The sequence below is a fragment of the Neoarius graeffei genome, chromosome 4 (assembly GCF_027579695.1).
Source record: "Neoarius graeffei isolate fNeoGra1 chromosome 4, fNeoGra1.pri, whole genome shotgun sequence".
Taxonomy (NCBI): domain Eukaryota; kingdom Metazoa; phylum Chordata; class Actinopteri; order Siluriformes; family Ariidae; genus Neoarius; species Neoarius graeffei.
The window spans coordinates 6,398,512-6,419,611 of NC_083572.1; the positions used below are offsets into that span (position 1 = coordinate 6,398,512).

General features: G+C 40.7%; 1 protein-coding gene across 2 annotated transcripts; it reads left to right on the forward strand.

The window, feature by feature from the left end:
- The first annotated feature begins 5,023 nt into the window (after positions 1-5,023).
- LOC132884780 (acetylcholine receptor subunit alpha) lies at positions 5,024-20,475 on the forward strand. Of its 2 annotated transcripts, none has more exons than XM_060918720.1 (9): positions 5,024-5,198; positions 7,976-8,124; positions 13,162-13,206; positions 14,955-15,064; positions 15,268-15,463; positions 17,944-18,181; positions 18,265-18,488; positions 19,409-19,648; positions 19,870-20,475. In XM_060918720.1, the coding sequence occupies exons 1-9, from the start codon at positions 5,147-5,149 to the stop codon at positions 19,996-19,998; spliced, it is 1,383 nt and encodes a 460-aa protein (XP_060774703.1). In that variant the 5' UTR covers positions 5,024-5,146; the 3' UTR covers positions 19,999-20,475. The 2 variants fall into 2 exon arrangements, with proteins under 2 accessions (XP_060774703.1, XP_060774702.1); XM_060918719.1 differs by lacking the exon at positions 5,024-5,198 and adding an exon at positions 5,687-5,980.
- Positions 20,476-21,100: the final 625 nt, after the last annotated feature.

A 21,100-nucleotide genomic window follows, 5' to 3' on the forward strand; every position in this document is an offset into this window, starting at 1 on the left:
TTTGACAGGCATATCGGGGACAGCTCCTCCTAGTTCAGGACCCCAACACAGCATGATGAAGGGTGCCAAAAGGCAGAAAACGATTGCATCGTTTTTTTCAAAAAAAAAAAAAAAACGACTGGAAGTAAACTGTGCCTTACTTTATCATATCACCTTGCAATTTTTTTGATAGTCTGTTCAAAGTAATGTTGTAGTGAAAGTAAAATCGTACGGAGTAGAGATGCCTTTCTGGTAGCCTCCTTCTTTCGGTGGTAGCCTGTAGATACAGTGCTCAGAAGGCAGTTTTAATGTTTAATCTGGCGTTCCCTGCCATAATTTCAGCGAGCATATTGTTTCATAAGGAAACTTTGCGAAGAGTTGTTGACTGACTGCCGCTCACGCAACACACAGGTATAGTTAGAAAGTCAGGATGCACTGGTTTACACTTTACACACACACACACGTAGCCCAGCCTCTCGCTATGTTTAACAGTTGGAACTTAGCGGTTTTAAAACTAGTTTTGCAGTTTTGCAATTTCTGTGCGTGATGATAATGTGTAAACTTTGGATTTCCATAGGCTATGTTAAAATGTTATCATTGTCCTGGCCTGCAGGTAGTTCCTGGTGATGGCAGTGAGGGAGGTGAAATAACATGTATACACACTACCGTTCAAAAGTTTGGGGTCACCCAGACAATTTTGTGTTTTCCATGAAAAGTCACACTTTTATTTGCCACCATAAGTTGTAAAATGAATAGAAAATATAGTCAAGACATTTTTCTGGCCATTTTGAGCATTTAATCGACCCCACAAATGTGATGCTCCAGAAACTCAATCTGCTGAAAGGAAGGTCAGTTTTATAGCTTCTCTAAAGAGCTCAACTGTTTTCAGCTGTGCTAACATGATTGTACAAGGGTTTTCTAATCATCCATTAGCCTTCTGAGGCAATGAGCAAACACATTGTACCATTAGAACACTGGAGTGAGAGTTGCTGGAAATGGGCCTCTATACACCTATGGAGATATTGCACCAAAAACCAGACATTTGCAGCTAGAATAGTCATTTAGCACATTAGCAATGTATAGAGTGTATTTCTGATTAGTTTAAAGTGATCTTCATTGAAAAGAACAGTGCTTTTCTTTCAAAAATAAGGACATTTCAAAGTGACCCCAAACTTTTGAACGGTAGTGTGTATATATATATACGCACACATACATATATACACAAAATGGAATCATCTGCTGACAGCTCAGTCCCCCCCAGTTCAAAAATCCTATCTGCGCCCCTGGTTGCAACACTGCCTGTGTGCCTGATCATGTAGCGCATGCCAGACAAAGAGCATCCTGATTGGGTTACTCAGCAAAATAAGCCAATCAGCTTTCAGTGTGGGCGGGCTTTTATCCCTTTTCTCGAGGACCAAAGCTTTCAGTTGAGTCAGTGCAGCCTACAGGACCAGCATAGCAGAGAGAGAGAGAGCGCGCGCCCCAAAAAACGAAAGTGCAAAACCCACTTCAGCTCAGATTACACAAAAGAATCTCCCTGTCTAATAAGGGTAGAAAATAATGACAGTTTCACACGATGTACTGTTTGCAGCAGTGATTTCAGCATTGCCCATGGTGGCTTAACCTCCTAAGGCCCAAGCTGTTTTTTTACATGCATTTTTTATTTCTCTTTGCTATTTGGGCTTATTAGAACCTGAATAGAATAAAAACTAAGCATCATCTTTTGATAAGATGTACTTTTAGAGAAAAAGTATGTCCACATATGTGGATTCTTGTTCCGAATTTCTAAAAAGTGCTGTCCACGCATGTGACCGCTAAGCCCTAGGAGGTTAAATGATTGTAAAGGACATGTTGAGGTGAGGAGTGTCATTTCATGTGCATTATATTATTTAGGTCTACAACAGGCTGTCATGAAAAGACCAAACTTATTGAAGATTTCCGTAAAGTAACAATGTATGAATATGCATCATATATATCAAATACACGTCATATATAAGTGTGTATCTTTTATAAATGAGGTTAGCTTGTCTAATGTAGCATGTTGGGGAGAATCATAGTATCATATCTACAACCCCGATTCCAAAAAAGTTGGGACAAAGTACAAATTGTAAATAAAAACGGAATGCAATGATGTGGAAGTTTCAAAATTCCATATTTTATTCAGAATAGAACATAGATGACATATCAAATGTTTAAACTGAGAAAATGTATCATTTAAAGAGAAAAATTAGGTGATTTTAAATTTCATGACAACAACACATCTCAAAAAAGTTGGTACAAGGCCATGTTTACCACTGTGAGACATCCCCTTTTCTCTTTACAACAGTCTGTAAACGTCTGGGGACTGAGGAGACAAGTTGCTCAAGTTCAGGGATAGGAATGTTAACCCATTCTTGTCTAATGTAGGATTCTAGTTGCCCAACTGTCTTAGGTCTTTTTTGTCGTATCTTTCGTTTTATGATGCGCCAAATGTTTTCTATGGGTGAAAGATCTGGACTGCAGGCTGGCCAGTTCAGTACCCGGACCCTTCTTCTACGCAGCCATGATGCTGTAATTGATGCAGTATGTGGTTTGGCATTGTCATGTTGGAAAATGCAAGGTCTTCCCTGAAAGAGACGTCGTCTGGATGGGAGCATATGTTGCGCTAGAACCTGGATATACCTTTCAGCATTAATGGTGTCTTTCCAGATGTGTAAGCTGCCCATGCCACACGCACTAATGCAACCCCATACCATCAGAGATGCAGGCTTCTGAACTGAGCGCTGATAACAACTCGGGTCGTCCTTCTCCTCTTTAGTCCGAATGACACGGCGTCCCTGATTTCCATAAAGAACTTCAAATTTTGATTCGTCTGACCACAGAACAGTTTTCCACTTTGCCACAGTCCATTTTAAATGAGCCTTGGCCCGGAGAAGACATCTGCGCTTCTGGATCATGTTTAGATACGGCTTCTTCTTTGAACTATAGGGTTTTAGCTGGCAACGGCGGATGGCACGGTGAATTGTGTTCACAGATAATGTTCTCTGGAAATATTCCTGAGCCCATTTTGTGATTTCCAATACAGAAGCATGCCTGTATGTGATGCAGTGCCGTCTAAGGGCCCGAAGATCACGGGCACCCAGTATGGTTTTCCGGCCTTGACCCTTACGCACAGAGATTCTTCCAGATTCTCTGAATCTTTTGATGATATTATGCACTGTAGATGATTATATATTCAAACTCTTTGCAATTTTACACTGTCGAACTCCTTTCTGATATTGCTCCACTATTTGTCGGCGCAGAATTAGGGGTATTGGTGATCCTCTTCCCATCTTTACTTCTGAGAGCCGCTGCCACTCCAAGATGCTCTTTTTATACCCAGTCATGTTAATGACCTATTGCTAATTGACCTAATGAGTTGCAATTTGGTCCTCCAGCTGTTCCTTTTTTGTACCTTTAACTTTTCCAGCCTCTTATTGCCCCTGTCCCAACTTTTTTGAGATGTGTTGCTGTCATGAAATTTCAAATGAGCCAATATTTGGCATGAAATTTTAAAATGTCTCACTTTCGACATTTGATATGTTGTCTATGTTCTATTGCGAATACAATATCAGTTTTTGAGATTTGTAAATTATCGCATTCCGTTTTTATTTACAATTTGTACTTTGTCCCAACTTTTTTGGAATCGGGGTTGTATATTTCTGATAAAATTTTAGGTATGATACCGTGTATAACTCTCCTACTTATTGCTCATTTCATGGGGGGGGGAATTGCTGGGATGTGCCGCGCAGGAGCGTCTGCCCACATTTTTTTAGGCCGAGATGAACTTATAGTTTTTGATTTTAAAAAATTTTTCCAATTTGTAATGCCCATTGTACATGCCTGTTCTTTAACTCAAAATCACCATCTCGATCTTCAAACTGACCATATGGTATCTGCATTACATTACACAACATCCTGTCCAGATAAAACCTAGTTAGTCCACACAACAGTTGAAAGGGAAGTGATGAGTGATGTTGAATGTTGCCTGCTTAATATGCAAGAGCTCCTGCTACCATGATAACATCAGAAGAAAGCTTCAGAGAATTATATGACAGAACTTTTTTCTGGTTTGCACTTCATTGTAAAGGATTAGAGTATTCAAAGACATGAATAGCAAAAATGCAGAAATATAGTACTGTAGAGCTCGTTTATATTAAAAGGTGCATTGATTTTTTGAAATCATCAAATGTGAATTGATTTAAAAACAAGTCTCTTGTACCATATTAATCATTTTCACCTGGGAGTCCACCAAGAAGGGGAATTTATTTCCAAATACATTGCAACTTCTCATCTCATCTCATTATCTCTAGCCGCTTTATCCTTCTACAAGGTTGCAGGCAAGCTGGAGCCTATCCCAGCTGACTACGGGCGAAAGGCGGGGTACACCCTGGACAAGTCGCCAGGTCATCACAGGGCTGACACATAGACACAGACAACCATTCACACTCACACCTACAGTCAATTTAGAGTCACCAGTTAACCTAACCTGCATGTCTTTGGACTGTGGGGGAAACCGGAGCACCCGGAGGAAACCCATGCGGACAACATGCAAACTCGACACAGAAAGGCCCTCGCCGGCCCCGGGGCTCGAACCCAGGACCTTCTTGCTGTGAGGCAACAGCGCTAACCACTACACCACCGTGCCGCCCCACATTGCAACTTTTTGCTGATAAAATTAATGGTTTTGGGGTAAAAATAAATAAATAAAAAATAGCCAAAAATCATTAGCCCCTGGAACCCCTGGGCCCCGGGCCATGGGCCCCGCCCCCTTGGGCTATGGGCCCCGCCCTGGTTTTTTCAGACTTTTTAAATATTTTTCATTCTCATCCCTGGTACAGAACATAACATGTTGAAATGGACATGTTTCTAACACCCCTGTTACTCATCATTTATCTATGAAATCTAACAAGGTCTAAAAATAAGTGACTGATTTCAGTTTCATGGCTCATCTTCAGGAACTTGCAGCTGTTTATTTTTGTCAGCATGAGGTTCGTGTTTCAGCTCTGAGAGCCAGCAGCTGCTCCTCTCATGCTTTCAACAGTAGGCCTCGTCCACTCTCTCTCTCTCTCTCTCTAAACACTGAAGTGTTCTTCTTCAATGTCAGTCTGATCAACTTTTCATTGAACTCTTTAACCACAGCCTGGAGATGAATCGTGCAGGAGTGTGTCTGATTGCTGGGATTTTTCTTCTTCTAGTCGGTGAGTTCAGTCTGAGGGTCGACTCGCTGAGTAGAAATGAATCGCTTGTTATTTCTAGGCAGGTAAAAGTATCAAAGGTAAAACCTACATCCTCAGTTACAGCCGAGCTCTCCAGCATCATGGAAGAACTTCTAGAAACATCTGAAACAAGCCAGAGGTTAAACTATTTCTCTCACAAGGGAGCTGTTTCAGTGTGATTGTTGTTAATTGTTATAGTCCAAGTGTTCTTTGTTATGTCTGAATGTTGTGTTGTCTTTTTTGCCCAGGGCTGAGAGATAAAAAAAAAAAAAAAATTGTCCTAATGTGACTACCCTGGTTAAATAACCTAAAGGGTAATTTTAAAAAAAATAATTCAAGCATTATAGACATTTAGACATATAGACATTATAGACACGCTTATCCAGAGTGACATACAGCAAGCACGCGCGCACACAGAGCACACCTGGAGGTTAGGCGCCTTGCTCAAGGGCACTTTCGAACCAGCAACCAGAACCAGCTACCCAAGGCTGCTTCTCTAACCTTAAGGTAATGGCTGCCTCATTATTGCATATATTCTAATAATCTGCCGGTGGAAATGATGCATAGCGTAGCCTACTTGCTACAGTCTGTCATGTGTCCAGCTTCATTTGTTCAGATCACATTATTGCAACATTAAAGTCAATGAGATCCTGCAATGTACAGTGTGACTGAATGCTGTGTTAATTTTTAAAGGCTGCTGTGAATGGGCGAGGAATCCTGGGAACGCGCCGCTATGTGCCACATGCCTCCTGTTTCTAATTCTGGTCAGCACCTCACACTTGCTTTGTGCCCTTCATTATTAGAGAGTTTTAAGCTTTTCAGGTCCTCCTTTAATTAAACGAAACGCCACGGAAAACAGTTGCGACAGTGTATAGGGTGGGTTGGTTTAATTTTTTGGGGAATTTCAACCTCATATGAGATGAGTTCCTATCCCACTTCTTCTTAAATGCTTTTTCTCACTTCTACATGGGGTCGATTGGATATAAGTGGGCTGGTAGGGTAGTCCAAGGGTCCAACCATGGCAGCTTGGCAGCACTGGGGCTCAAACCACCAACTTGCCAATCAGTAACCCAGAGTTTTAACCTGTTGACCCACCACCACCCCTTTATGAGCTATTTTTCCCCACAAGTAAGCCAGAATCCGTCAATTACACACTACATTTCTGAAATCCTCCAAATCTTCATTGTCTACCTCCATGAAATGTAGCACATGTTGAGATTTAATTTTATTAATGGCTTGGAGAATTTGCACATTCAAAATAAAATCCAAATTAACCTTCAGATAAATGAATATCTAGAACTTATCCAAGAAAAGTCAGGAATTCTAATGTCGAACATGTACGTTTCTAAATTCCTCATGCTATTGGGTGTAAATAGTTTGTGTTGCTGTAAAGTCCAATCCATTTATAACATCAGCACGCTTCCAGAAACAGTGCTGGCTCCATACAGTGGCTTGCATAAGTATTTAGACCTGAAATGGATTTAATTGGAATCGTATATCATGTAAAATGGTTTGGAAGTGCATAAGAAATAATTTTAGCCACCATCAGAAGTGGCATAAATATTTGAATGGCGTTTACCTGCGTCCAATGTTTCAGTATCTGATTCTGGAAGAACCTCAAGTTTGTTAGAGAACATAACTAAACAATGAGCATCATGAAGCCCAAGGAGCTGTCAGACCAAGTTCTGGAAAAGTGTCCCAAGCTTTGAACACAGGAAGAATATGGTGCAAGCAAAGCACGGCGTCCACCAGAAGATGTATAAAAAGGGGTTTAGTCAGAGAAGCAACCATGTGTGCAATATGTAAAATATTTCACTCTAGGTCCATCAGTGAGCCATTCAGGACTACTGACTACCCTTTCATATGAAGATATTGATGCTAAACCTTCTGAGAATGGTCTGGTCTGTCATCAAACTCTCCAAAGATCCTTAGTTATGTCACAGGTGGCCAAAATGAAAGGTCATATCAAGGGCAGCTGGTCTAAATGTACTGTTTCATCCGGGTTCTTTTGTGCCATTGATATATAATTTGTTGTTAACAAGCCAGATTATTTAGGATATTTGTAGAATTTCTAGTGTGACAGCAGCACCGAAGAAACGAACTGCGAGACTGGGGCTGATTTCTTTCTCGACCAAACTGTAGATTCATGCAGCCAATCCAGTGACAATCATGTCAGGTGATTACACTGAATGACACGCCTCCGAGATTTCATCACCATATCTGGGCTGATATTCAAAGTAGAAAAGTTTTCATTTAGTTTGGTGGAGCATTACAGATTTGAAGATACTACCAGAGATCACAAATGTAGCTTGTCTGTCTTTAAGCGTGTGATAGTTTCTTCCACATCATTCTTATTACATCATCGATGAGACCTTGTGTTGAATAACACTGAGTTATAGATAGATAAGATGAGATATTATCTTCTCTATTATTTGCTAAATGAGATGCTCATGTACTGTAACGTTTACTCACATTTCAAATTGAGAAATAATGGCGCCAGTTCTCGACAAAGTAAGCTGAAGCGGAAATGTAATCGGTAAGCTGATCCAAGAGCCGGAAAAGACCACGGTGATGCTGCAGCGTGCTTGACATGACGAGGCATATCCTCCAGCAGCTCAGATGGTGTGTTTTTAGAGGTGTCATGTGCAGTTGCTTGTCTCTGTCAGTTCTAATCCCCCTTGCGTGCGTGTGTGTTTGCGTTTGTTCGATAGTAGGGATGCTTTAGAGTATCTCAAACTAATTGTGTATGTGTGTTGCAGGCCCAGGTCCAGGTCAGTGTTCTCCTGATGAGACGAGACTGGTAAAGAATCTGTTTAAAGGTTATAACAAGGTGGTCCGGCCTGTCAGCCATTTCAGCGACGCTGTGGTGGTGACTGTCGGGCTGCAGCTCATTCAGCTCATCAGTGTGGTAAATCTGCACCTCTCACTGTGGTTATTTATTTATTTATTTATTCAGAACATTTCAGCAATTACTAAGCACAAATCCATAATGCAGTAACATATTTCACTGTATAGATGGCGTAGCTTGGTTCCCCCTACCCACACACACACACTTAGTGCTTGAAGTTCACACATGATACACTTTTAAAACCTCTGCAGCAATATTATGTTCCTCAGCTGCAATTTTTAACCATGGATATCTCTAATAAACCACGTCGATAATAATCCTGTATATTTCTTGTTTATGTCGAGGTGAGTGTCATTAAAATGCCACGCGTCACTGTTTTTACATTTAAAATCAATTTTCACCTTTCATTAATTTGCACATTTTCATTTTCAAGCATTTATTATTATTATTATTATTATTATTATTATTATTATTATTTCATTCCTCTCAACAGTTTTATGTATGGAATGCCATTTAAGTCAATATAAACAAGTGTTGCCAGGCAAAACAAACCTCGCCCGGTAGCACTTCTGATGAATATGAAGGAAGATATTGTGAAAAAAGTAGGTCCCCTATGGGTCCATGTGGCTACTGCTTATAAATAAAATAGTTTTCTGATCCCATGTCCATACAGTAAATATAGCATATATATTTACTCGATGAGGCCGTAGCCACAAAAATGAAGCGTAATCAGAATATAAACAGAATTAATATATACCAAGTGTCTGTACTTTATATTATTCTACTCTTACAGTTTTTGAAACTGAAACCTCCGACCCGAGGCTGACATACACACGCTGTCGCCATGACCCAAACTCTTATTTCCTGGAAATGGCCCGGCGCTAGAGCTCAGTGGAACGCACTTTCCCTGTGTAATAAAGCATAAACATGTCTGAAAGCCATTTCTTTAGTCCATTTCTTTCGAACGGTGAACCGAATTGTACACTACCGTTCAAAAGTTTGGGGTCACTTTGAAATGTCCTTATTTTTGAAAGAAAAGCACTGTTCTTTTCAATGAAGATCACTTTAAACTAATCAGAAATCCACTCTATACATTGCTAATGTGGTAAATGACTATTCTAGCTGCAAATGTCTGGTTTTTGGTGCAATATCTCCATAGGTGTATAGAGGCCCATTTCCAGCAACTCTCACTCCAGTGTTCTAATGGTACAATGTGTTTGCTCATTGCCTCAGAAGGCTAATGGATGATTAGAAAACCCTTGTACAATCATGTTAGCACAGCTGAAAACAGTTGAGCTCTTTAGAGAAGCTATAAAACTGACCTTCCTTTGAGCAGATTGAGTTTCTGGAGCATCACATTTGTGGGGTCGATTAAATGCTCAAAATGGCCAGAAAAATGTCTTGACTATATTTTCTATTCATTTTACAACTTATGGTGGTAAATAAAAGTGTGACTTTTCATGGAAAACACAAAATTGTCTGGGTGACCCCAAACTTTTGAACGGTAGTGTATACACTCACTGGCCATTTTAATCAGAACACGTGCATGTGCAGTGCGTGACTGTTCCACTCTTACATTCTTACAGCATGATGACGTAGTGGCTAGCGCCTCTATATGAGGCAGTAGCCACAACAAAAACAATTTTGACCTTTTTGGTGACCTTGACCGGATAACCTTCAAAATGTTGGAGGTTCTATTTGAGACCAATGCTCATCTATCCCGAAGGTTTCATGAAGATTGATCCAGCTGTTTTCCCCTAATATCGTTCACAAAGAAAACAAAGAAACCCGACCGAAAACAATACTGCGCCCCCTGGTGGACTCCGTCCCAGGTGAGGAGATAGATAGATAGATAGATAGATAGATAGATAGATAGATAGATAGATAGATAGATAGATAGATAGATAGATAGATAGATAGATAGATAGGTTTTATTTCAAAATAAACGTGGAATTATGAAATAAAAGTAATCCTTTGAAAATGTCATTTTGAAATAAAAAAACCTATTTATTTTATTTATTTATTGAGCTATACTGACTCATTTTATTTATTTAGTGTCTCTCTTATTATTATTTATTTCAGGATTTATTTTATAGCTATATTTATTTCATAAATGCTACAACCCCAATTCCAAAAAAGTTGGGACAAAGTACAAATTGTAAATAAAAATGGAATGCAATAATTTACAAATCTCAAAAACTGATATTGTATTCACAATAGAACATAGACAACATATCAAATGTCGAATGTGAGACATTTTGAAATTTCATGCCAAATATTGGCTCATTTGAAATGTCATGACGGCAACACATCTCAAAAAAGTTGGGACAGGGGCAATAAGAGGCTGGAAAAGTTAAAGGTACAAAAAAGGAACAGCTGGAGGACCAAATTGCAACTCATTAGGTCAATTGGCAATAGGTCATTAACATGACTGGGTATAAAAAGAGCATCTTGGAGTAGCAGCGGCTTTCAGAAGTAAAGATGGGAAGAGGATCACCAATCCCCCTAATTCTGCGTCGACAAATAGTGGAGCGATATCAGAAAGGAGTTCGACAGTGTAAAATTGCAAAGAGTTTGAACATATCATCATCTACAGTGCATAATATCATCAAAAGATTCAGAGAATCTGGAAGAATCTCTGTGCGTAAGGGTCAAGGCCGGAAAACCATACTGGGTGCCCGTGATCTTCGGGCCCTTAGACGGCACTGCATCACATACAGGCATGCTTCTGTATTGGAAATCACAAAATGGGCTCAGGAATATTTCCAGAGAACATTATCTGTGAACACAATTCACCGTGCCATCCGCCGTTGCCAGCTAAAACTCTATAGTTCAAAGAAGAAGCCGTATCTAAACACGATCCAGAAGCGCAGACGTCTTCTCTGGGCCAAGGCTCATTTAAAATGGACTGTGGCAAAGTGGAAAACTGTTCTGTGGTCAGACGAATCAAAATGTGAAGTTCTTTATGGAAATCAGGGACGCCGTGTCATTCGGACTAAAGAGGAGAAGGACGACCCGAGTTGTTATCAGCGCTCAGTTCAGAAGCCTGCATCTCTGATGGTATGGGGTTGCATTAGTGCGTGTGGCATGGGCAGCTTACACATCTGGAAAGACACCATCAATGCTGAAAGGTATATCCAGGTTCTAGAGCAACATATGCTCCCATCCAGACGACGTCTCTTTCAGGGAAGACCTTGCATTTTCCAACATGACAATGCCAAACCACATACTGCATCAATTACAGCATCATGGCTGCGTAGAAGAAGGCAGGGGCGATTCTAGCATCTGATCTTTGGGGGTGCTTAGCCCCCAGAGCTGACAGAGGCACCTGGCTTGAACGACAGTGTTTCCACGTTTATTCCGCATTTAGACTAGACTTAACTAGACAAGAAGACTAGACTAGACAAGACTAGACTGATGCAATGTTTTAACAGAAGCTGACCCAATAAACTATGATATCTACACATTTACAACCACTGACACAGATATTTACGTTATATTTTTAACTAAACAAGACCTACTACTGCATTTGTAATGTTGGAGCTATTCATTTAGAACAGTGGTAATTGTTAATTAATGTGTTATTGTGTATTATGTAATAATAGTGTGTATTATTATGATTTTACATTAGTTTACATTAGTTTATATTTTTTGTTATATTTGTTATATTTTGGTAGTGTTCTTTTGAAAATGTAGGCTATATCCAAACCACACTCACTGTCCCCCCAGACAATGACCAGGGTTTGGATTTGTGAATGATAAGCAAACGTAAACGCTATGTTACATTAAATAAAATTGACTAACACACGGTGGTCTAGCACCGTAGCACTTGTACAGCTCTGCACAAAAGTATCTCGATATCATATCGAGATACTTTTGATGATCGATGATAAATGTCATTTTTATCATTCTGTTCATAGACCAGGGAACATCAATATTGCATTATGCATATTATTGTGTTGTGTTTAACAATTGTAACTCCAGTCCGTACCTTCACATCTCGCTATGCCAGTAATACTCAGGTGCTACTTCGAGTTCCTCATCAGCGTGGAATCCAGTTAAAAAAAAAACACCATGTCGTAGCAAGCACTCGTGCGGACAGGCAACCCAATCAGAGGGGACGCAAGGAGGAGAGGTATTTTACTGGTCATAGACTATCACGTAACAGGTGAATTCAAGAACACACACACGCCCGCGCACACATTCATTGCGCAGTGCGCAAGGGCACTTATTTCTGAAAATTACGTCCAAAAGCAGTGTTTTTGAGGGTGCTGAGCTAGGGGGTGCTGAGCTCGTTTTTGGGGGTGCTTGAGCACCCCCAAAAATAGGCTAAACACGCCCCTGGAAGAAGGGTCCGGGTACTGAACTGGCCAGCCTGCAGTCCAGATCTTTCACCCATAGAAAACATTTGGCGCATCATAAAACGGAAGATACGACAAAAAAGACCCAAGACAGTTGAGCAACTAGAATCCTACATTAGACAAGAATGGGTTAACATTCCTATCCCTAAACTTGAGCAACTTGTCTCCTCAGTCCCCAGACGTTTACAGACTGTTGTAAAGAGAAAAGGGGATGTCTCACAGTGGGAAACATGGCCTTGTCCCAACTTTTTTGAGATGTGTTGTTGTCATGAAATTTAAAATCACCTCATTTTTCTCTTTAAATGATACATTTTCTCAGTTTAAACATTTGATATGTCATCTATGTTCTATTCTGAATAAAATATGGAATTTTGAAACTTCCACATCATTGCATTCCGTTTTTATTTACAATTTGTACTTTGTCCCAACTTTTTTTGAATCGGGGTTGTATTTATTTATTTGATATTGACTTAATTATCATTCCAAACTTTTGAACTATCTTTCAATGATTTTATTCAATCTTGAACTAGATATATTTATACATAATTATTATTATTTAAAATACACACAACTGTGAAACCAAAATCTTTGTCTCAAGGATGTGCAAACTTTTGAACTTAACTGTAAGTATTTGTTTCATTTCATTGAGTTCTATCAGTTTGTCCATGCTCATCTCTCTCTCTTGCTCATATCTTACACAGACACTCACATTCTGTCTCTCTTTCTTCACCCACAGGATGAAGTTAATCAGATCGTCACCAGTAACGTGCGTGTCAAGCAGGTCTGTGTCTCTCTCCATGTCTCGCTGAAAGTCACTGTAGGAGCTTCATCCTCACTGAACTCTTACCACATGCTTAGGACTTTAACCGGGTTTAGCTGTTGTTTAAAAGGTTAGACTGAAACATTTTTCCTCAAGCAGTATCAAGATGTGAGAAGTCAAAAGCCACGTCAGTCAAAAACCTCAGGCAGATGAAAGATAACTAACCAACTAAACCGTCTGCATCGCCGAAACGTAAGAATATGAAACAGATGAGAATATTGTATTAACAGGCTCATTCTAATATGGTATTGTTTCTGTAGTAACAGCTCATTCGCAGGGACTTGTCTGAGAGATGCGTTTATTTAACATTTGTGGAAGGAGTCTCCAGTGTCAGCGCTCAGTAACAGTCAGAGTTAAAGCGGTAATCTTCAGGACAGGGGAGTTTCTACTTTGCAGTTTGTCTGTAACATGGCAAGCTGCATTTCTTTATGAAAAAAGAGAACAAAGAGACTGATTAGATGACCACCGTTTATAGCCGCTATAATTAAGTTATTCCACAAAATCGAACCGTACGTGAGCTGATAGCCAATGAGGTATTTGGTGTAGCGACAAGATTGAGTGGAATAACTGTTTTATTCTATCCACATTCACTGGATTTTGAGAAACAGAGCATTTTTATTTAAATTTTTTGCAAATTCGATAAATAAAATCTTTATACAAAACGTCCGACAAAATCATTTCCGCTTAGAATGTAAACAAACCGGTGAAATGACAGGAGCGATTTGTGAAAAATGCGATAATAATAATAATTCTTGAAAAATTAAAAAAAGATACGTTCTTACCAGCAAATAATTTTATTCCATATTTTGTTGTGCTTTTTTTCTGTATTTTTTGGGATTTTGTTTTCGAGTAGTTTTTATTTCATCCTCGGTTGGTTCAACAACACACTCCACCATTTTGTTGTTCTTCTTTAGGGTTTTTTTTGGCGGTTGGCAAACCAACTTAACCTCCTAGGGCTTAGCGGCCACATGTGTGCACAGCACTTTATGGAAATTCGGAACAAGAATCCACATATGTGGACATACTTTTTCTCTAAAAGTACATCTTATCAAAAGATGATGCTTAGTTTTTATTCTAATCAGGTTCTAATAAGCCCAAATAGCAAAGAGAAATAAAAAATGCATGTAAAAAAACAGCTTGGTCCTTAGGAGGTTAAAGATGCATTACTGCCACCGACTGGGCTGGAGTGTAGAACAGGAGATATTGGGGGGGGGGGAATATATTATTTTACCTATTTCTGTTTCTTTTAAATATTTGATAACAAAGTGATATATCTGACTTGATGCGCGACGCCGTTTTTTCTCTCTCCACTCACTCGGTATATGAGCTGATATCCTAGTAGTAGACTAGCCAATCAGAGTGCACGATTTCTCATATCCAGTGAATGTGGATAGAATATTGTAAGTGATAACAAGAATGAAGTTGTCTCACAGACATTCTACAACACTTTAATGAATGAAGATTGCAATTGCTGTGGTGTAAGAGGAATAAAACACTTCAGGATGTGCTCTTATTGAGAAATATACTTCAGACCGTAACAATGACTCGACTACATCGCACCAACCTGTCACTGATGATCAATTTTCCGCTGTCTCATTGACTTGAATCACTAAAAAGAATCATTTTGCAGTGATAAATGAAGCAGAAATGTATTCAGTGGTAAATACGGTGTGTTTTATTCCCTTTATCATTTTCTTTTTTTCATTCAGCAATGGAAGGACGTGAACCTGAACTGGAATCCAAACGAATACGGAGGAATCAAGAAGATTCGAATTCCCTCCTCCGATATCTGGAAACCAGATTTAGTGCTTTATAACAAGTAAGCTCATGATACATTTCTGTAGACTCTTAAAAGGACACATCGGAAATGTCTAACTGGTTGTGTGTGTTATTTATTTGTTCATAATGAGACGTATTGCGACTGTTATATTTCACATTACGTGCAAAATTGGAGTGTGCATGTCCATTTAAATGAGCACATTCTGTATGTGGAGTGATTGGGTGTGATAATGTGTGTTGCAGTGCTGATGGAGACTTCGCCATCGTGCACGAGACAAAAGTCTTGCTGGAACACACTGGGTCGATCACGTGGAATCCTCCAGCCATCTTTAAGAGCTACTGTGAGATTGTTGTAGTTTACTTCCCTTTTGACCTGCAGAACTGCAGCATGAAGCTCGGGATATGGACCTACGACGGCAATCTGGTTGTCATCAACCCGGTACACACACGCACACAGTTGAACGTAAATACATGCCTCACCTTTCACACAAAGAAACAGATCAGACACATGCTTCCATAGAAGCATTGAAGCAGTTTGTGGATAAGTGGTGCTTGAAAGTTTGTGAACCCTTTAGAATTTTCTATATTTCTGCATAAATATGACCTAAAACATCATCAGATTTTCACACAAGTCCTAAAAGTAGATAAAGAGAACCCAGTTAAACAAATGAGACAAAAATATTATACTTGGTCATTTATTTATTGAGGAAAATGATCCAATATTACATATCTGTGAGTGGCAAAAGTATGTGAACCTTAGCTTTCAGTATCTGGTGTGACCCCCTTGTGCAGCAATAACTGCAACTAAACGTTTGCGGTAACTGTTGATCAGTCCTGCACACCGGCTTGGAGGAATTTTAGCCCGTTCCTCCGTACAGAACAGCTTCAACTCTGGGATGTTGGTGGGTTTCCTCACATGAACTGCTCGCTTCAGGTCCTTCCACAACATTTCCATTGAATTAAGGTCAGGACTTTGACTTGGCCATTCCAAAACATTAACTTTATTCTTCTTTAATCATTCTTTGGTAGAACGACTTGTGTGCTTAGGGTCGTTGTCTTGCTGCATGACCCACCTTCTCTTGAGATTCAGTTCATGGACAGATGTCCTGACATTTTCCTTTAGAATTCGCTGGTATAATTCAGAATTCATTGTTCCATCAATGATGGCAAGCCATCCTGGCCCAGATGCAGCAAAACAGGCCCAAACCATGATACTACCACCACCATGTTTCACAGATAGGATAAGGTTCTTATGCTGGAATGCAGTGTTTTCCTTCCTCCAAACATAACGCTTCTCATTTAAACCAAAATTTCCATTTTGGTCTCATCCATCCACAAAACATTTTTCCAATAGCCTTCTGACTTGTCCACATGACCTTTAGCAAACTGCAGACGAGCAGCAATGTTCTTTTTGGAGAGCAGTGGCTTTCTCCTTGCAACCCTGCCATGCACACCATTGTTGTTCAGTGTTCTCCTGATGGTGGACTCATGAACATTAATATTAGCCAATGTGAGAAAGGCCTTCAGTTGCTTAGAAGTTACCCTGGGGTCCTTTGTGACCTCACTGACTGACTATTACACGCCTTGCTCTTGGAGTGATCTGTGTTGGTCGACCACTCCTGGGGAGGGTAACAATGGTCTTGAATTTCCTCCATTTGTACACAATCTGTCTGACTGTGGATTGGTGGAGTCCAAACTCTTTATAGATGGTTTTGTAACCTTTTACTGCCTGATGAGCATCAACAATAATTTTCTGAGGTCCTCAGAAATCTCCTTTGTTCGTGCCATGATACACTTCCACAAACATGTGTTGTGAAGATCAGACTTTGATAGATCCCTGTTCTTTAAATAAAACAGGGTGCCCACTCACACCTGATTGTCATGGGGGTTAAGTGTCTTGCTCAAAGGGCACTCCAGCCATTCCTGCTGGTCCAGGGACTCAAACCAGCAATCTTTTGGTCCCAAAGCTGCTTCTCGAACCATTAGATCACAGCTTCCCAAATAATAGAGGGAAATATTACTACAGAGAGCTGTTCAGAGGATGTGAAAGCAGTTGGAGGCAGTTATAAAGGCGAAGGGTGGAAGTACTTAAAGGTTGTCACACTGAAAGAGGATGAAAACATCAAATAATTTTGATTTTTAATTACTGATATCTTAAAACAGTAGTTCTCAAACTACAGGCAGTGGAAGGGCAAAAGCTAAAACCTTGGACCACCGATCAGAAGGTCATGATTTCCACTCCTAGGACCGCCATGCTATCACTGTTGGGCTCTTGAGCAAGGCCAGGTGCTCAGTTGTTAAATAAATAAATAAATAAATCGATCAATGTAAATCACTCGAGAGAAGGAGGTCTGCCGAATACCGTTAATGTGCGGGCTGCAAAAAAAAATCTCTATTTACTTTTTCGGTTTTAATTTAGTCAAGTTTTAAAATCCGCTTCAAGCAAAACAGGTAAAACAGCAGGATGTGTTTAAAAATAGCAGATCTCTGCCACTGTTTTTAATTAAATATGTGGTAAGTAGGGAAGTCAAACCCAAAAGGATAGAGAAGCAGCTTTGGGACCAAAAAGTTGCCAGTTTGATTCCCTGGACCAGCAGGAATAGCTGAGGTGCCCTTGAACAAGGCACCAAACCCCCCAACTGTTCCCCAGGCTGCCCAACGCTATGGGTATGTCAGAGTCTTGATGTACATTGTTCTGGATAAGAGCATCTGCTAAATGCCTGTAATGTAATGCAAGTGCAATACACTTGAGGGACATAAATGGACTTTGGACTAAAACGAGATCGAGAAATACTGTCTTAACATACACAATTTGAGTCCTTTGTTACTTGAATTTATCATCCATATCCATGTTGTCTTATGCAAAAAGGACCTGGTGTGTATGTGTGTGTGTGTGTGTGTGTGTGTGTGTGTGTGTAGGACAACGACCGTCCAGACCTTAGTAACTTCATGGAGAGCGGCGAGTGGGTGATGAAGGACTACCAGAGCTGGAAACACTTGGTTTATTATGCGTGTTGCCCAGAGACACCGTATCTGGACATCACCTATCACTTCCTGATGCTGAGATTGCCACTGTACTTCATCGTGAACGTCATCATCCCCTGTATGCTCTTCTCCTTCCTCACTGGCCTCGTCTTCTACCTGCCCACCGACTCCGGTAACTCTGTGTGCAGGTGTGTGTATGAAGTTCAACATCTCAGTTTTGCTGTATATTACTTGAATTATCTCTCGTGTGTGTAGGTGAGAAGATGACCCTCAGTATCTCTGTCCTGTTGTCTCTCACTGTGTTCCTCCTGGTGATCGTCGAGCTGATCCCGTCCACCTCCAGCGCTGTCCCGCTCATCGGCAAATACATGCTCTTCACCATGATCCTCGTCATTGCCTCCATCATCATCACCGTCATCGTCATCAACACGCACCACCGCTCACCCAGCACACATACCATGCCTCCCTGGGTCCGCAAGGTACGGTATACCGAGGACTGGTCAGATTGACAGCCAAACACATAATAACTAAATAATATTGCTAATATTTAAATAATACTGGCTGGCGTTGAGTGGTATATCAGATATATTCCATTCCATTGATGTACCACAAAAAAAGACAGCCAATATTATCTCATCTCATCTCATTATCTCTAGCCGCTTTATCCTGTCCTACAGGGTCGCAGGCAAGCTGGAGCCTATCCCAGCCGACTACGGGCGAAAGGCGGGGTACACCCTGGACAAGTCGCCAGGTCATCACAGGGCTGACACATAGACACAGACAACCATTCACACTCACATTCACACCTACGGTCAATTTAGAGTCACCAGTTAACCTAACCTGCATGTCTTTGGACTGTGGGGGAAACCGGAGCACCCGGAGGAAACCCACGCGGACACGGGGAGAACATGCAAACTCCACACAGAAAGGCCCTCGCCGGCCCCGGGGCTCGAACCCAGGACCTTCTTGCTGTGAGGCGACAGCGCTAACCGCTACACCACCGTGCCGCCCAGCCAATATTATTATTATTATTATTATAATACATTCCTTTCAGGTGTTCAACGTGTCTTTCTGTTTCAAAATTCTCTCAAATTCTTCCATATTTTGTAACAAAGCAAACCTGGCGGCCATGTTTGTTTACAAATTGTCCCAGTCGCTCGCTAGCGCGGAAGTTTTACGGCCTGTATGGATAATAATCACGCATATTTAATAGGCTCTGGTATTCCTTGTGCTGTGGCTATGTCAGTGTGGGGTTTTTTTTATCCCATAAAAGCTACATATAGTACTTGTCTAGTCAAAATGTGAGCAACATTCCTGTACAAACTGATATTTATTTCTCTACAGATGATGAAATCACTGTGTTGTTTTGAGTTGGATTCATTCTCTCTCCATGCCACAGATCTTCATCGATACCATTCCGAACTTCATGTTCTTCTCCTCCATGAAGCAGCCGTCTCAGGAGCGGAAGGGCAGGCAACCTTTTCCTGCCGACTTTGACATCTCTGATATCTCTGGAAAACCCATGCCCACTTCCGTCACGTTTCATTCGCCCATCATCAAGAACCCGGACGTGCAGAGCGCCATTGAGGGTGTCAAATACATCGCCGAGACCATGAGGGGTGACGAAGAATCCAACAATGTAAGAGCAACCTTTCTGTTCCTCAAACTCTCTATTTTTTTGCACATTGCCTTTTCTTCCTCTGGTCCTTCCCCTTTTTTTTTTTAATTCCCCAGCATGTTTGAATTTAGACTTGCCCAAATTTTGACCTCCGTGGATTTTTTGTGTGTGTCAAAATCTTCCTCTCCTCTATAGCGCTTCCTCTTTTGATGATTTGTTCTTTCTGTCCCCGTCTCCTCCAGGCTATTGAGGAGTGGAAGTTCGTGGCCATGGTGCTGGATCACATTCTGCTCTGCTTATTCATGGTCGTGTGTATCATCGGGACAATAGGAGTCTTCGCCGGACGCCTCATAGAACTCAACATGTTGTAAGCAGGAAATTGACTGGAGACCTGAAATGAAGCTAGGGGTTGGAGTTCAGCACCAGCTCCATCATATAGCTTTCTAGCAACCAAGTCAACTCTGATTGGATGCTCAAGGCGCCCTGAGCATAGTTTACTGCTGAAAGCTCACCCAATCTTGTCCGAGTCATAATAATTTTCTTCAACGGACACGTTTAAAGGAAAAAAATCCACCCTGAATGACGTGAATGACATGATCTTTAATTTCATCCAAGGTCTAGTTTGTAATGACAGTCGTGAGAAGAGTTGAGGTTTCTGAGTTGTAGTTGAAACTCCTTTCATCGACATTTTAGTCAAGCCCTCACTTTATTTTTACCCACAGTGATGCAGCGGTGCTTTATTGCTGTCAACTCCTGACAGCCATCATCTCGTTGATCACAAACTAGCCGTATTCAGTTTCGGTCAGAAGTTTACATACAGTGACATGAATGTCATCTTGGATATGAATGTCATGGCAATATTTGGGCTTTCAGTAATTTCTTTGAACTGTTCTTTTTCTGTGGCAGAATGATTGTACAGCATACAGCTTTCATTAAAAAAACACTAGAATTTGGTGCACAAGTTTTAATTTTCTTTGGGTTTTCTGAAATCAACACAGGGTCAAAAATATACATACAGCACACCTAATATTTGGCTAAAATATCTCTTCGCATGATTCACCTTGACCAAACATTTTTGTTCACCATGAACAAGCTTCTGGCAGAATTCTGGTTGGATATTTCATGACTCTTCATGGTAGAATTGGTAGAGTTCAATTAAATTTTTTTTTCTTGACATGGACTTGACTTATAAGCACGGTCCATATATTTTCAATAGGGTTGAAGTCAGGACTTGTTTTAAGCTTAATGTCAGCCTGCTTTATCCTCCACAACCAGCTCTGATGTGTGTTTGGGTTAATTGTCCTGTTGTAACTCCCAAGTCGTGTTCAAGTTTCTGATGGTTTATGCTGAAGGATTCTGAGGTCGTCCTCCTTCTTCATTATTCCATCCACTTTGTGCAATGAACCAGTTCCACTGGCAGCAAAACAGCCCCAGAGCATGATGACCCTACCACCACCACCAGCTGGTACAGTG

Excerpts from the sequence above, each read along its gene's own strand:
- LOC132884780 (XM_060918719.1), top strand. The coding sequence starts at position 5,920 with ATGGGCGAGGAATCCTGGGAACGCGCCGCTATGTGCCACATGCCTCCT. Across the intron at positions 8,125-13,161 it reads TCATTCAGCTCATCAGTGTG|GATGAAGTTAATCAGATCGT; the intron begins GTAAATCTGCAC and ends CTTCACCCACAG. Across the intron at positions 18,182-18,264 it reads CTACCTGCCCACCGACTCCG|GTGAGAAGATGACCCTCAGT; the intron begins GTAACTCTGTGT and ends TCGTGTGTGTAG.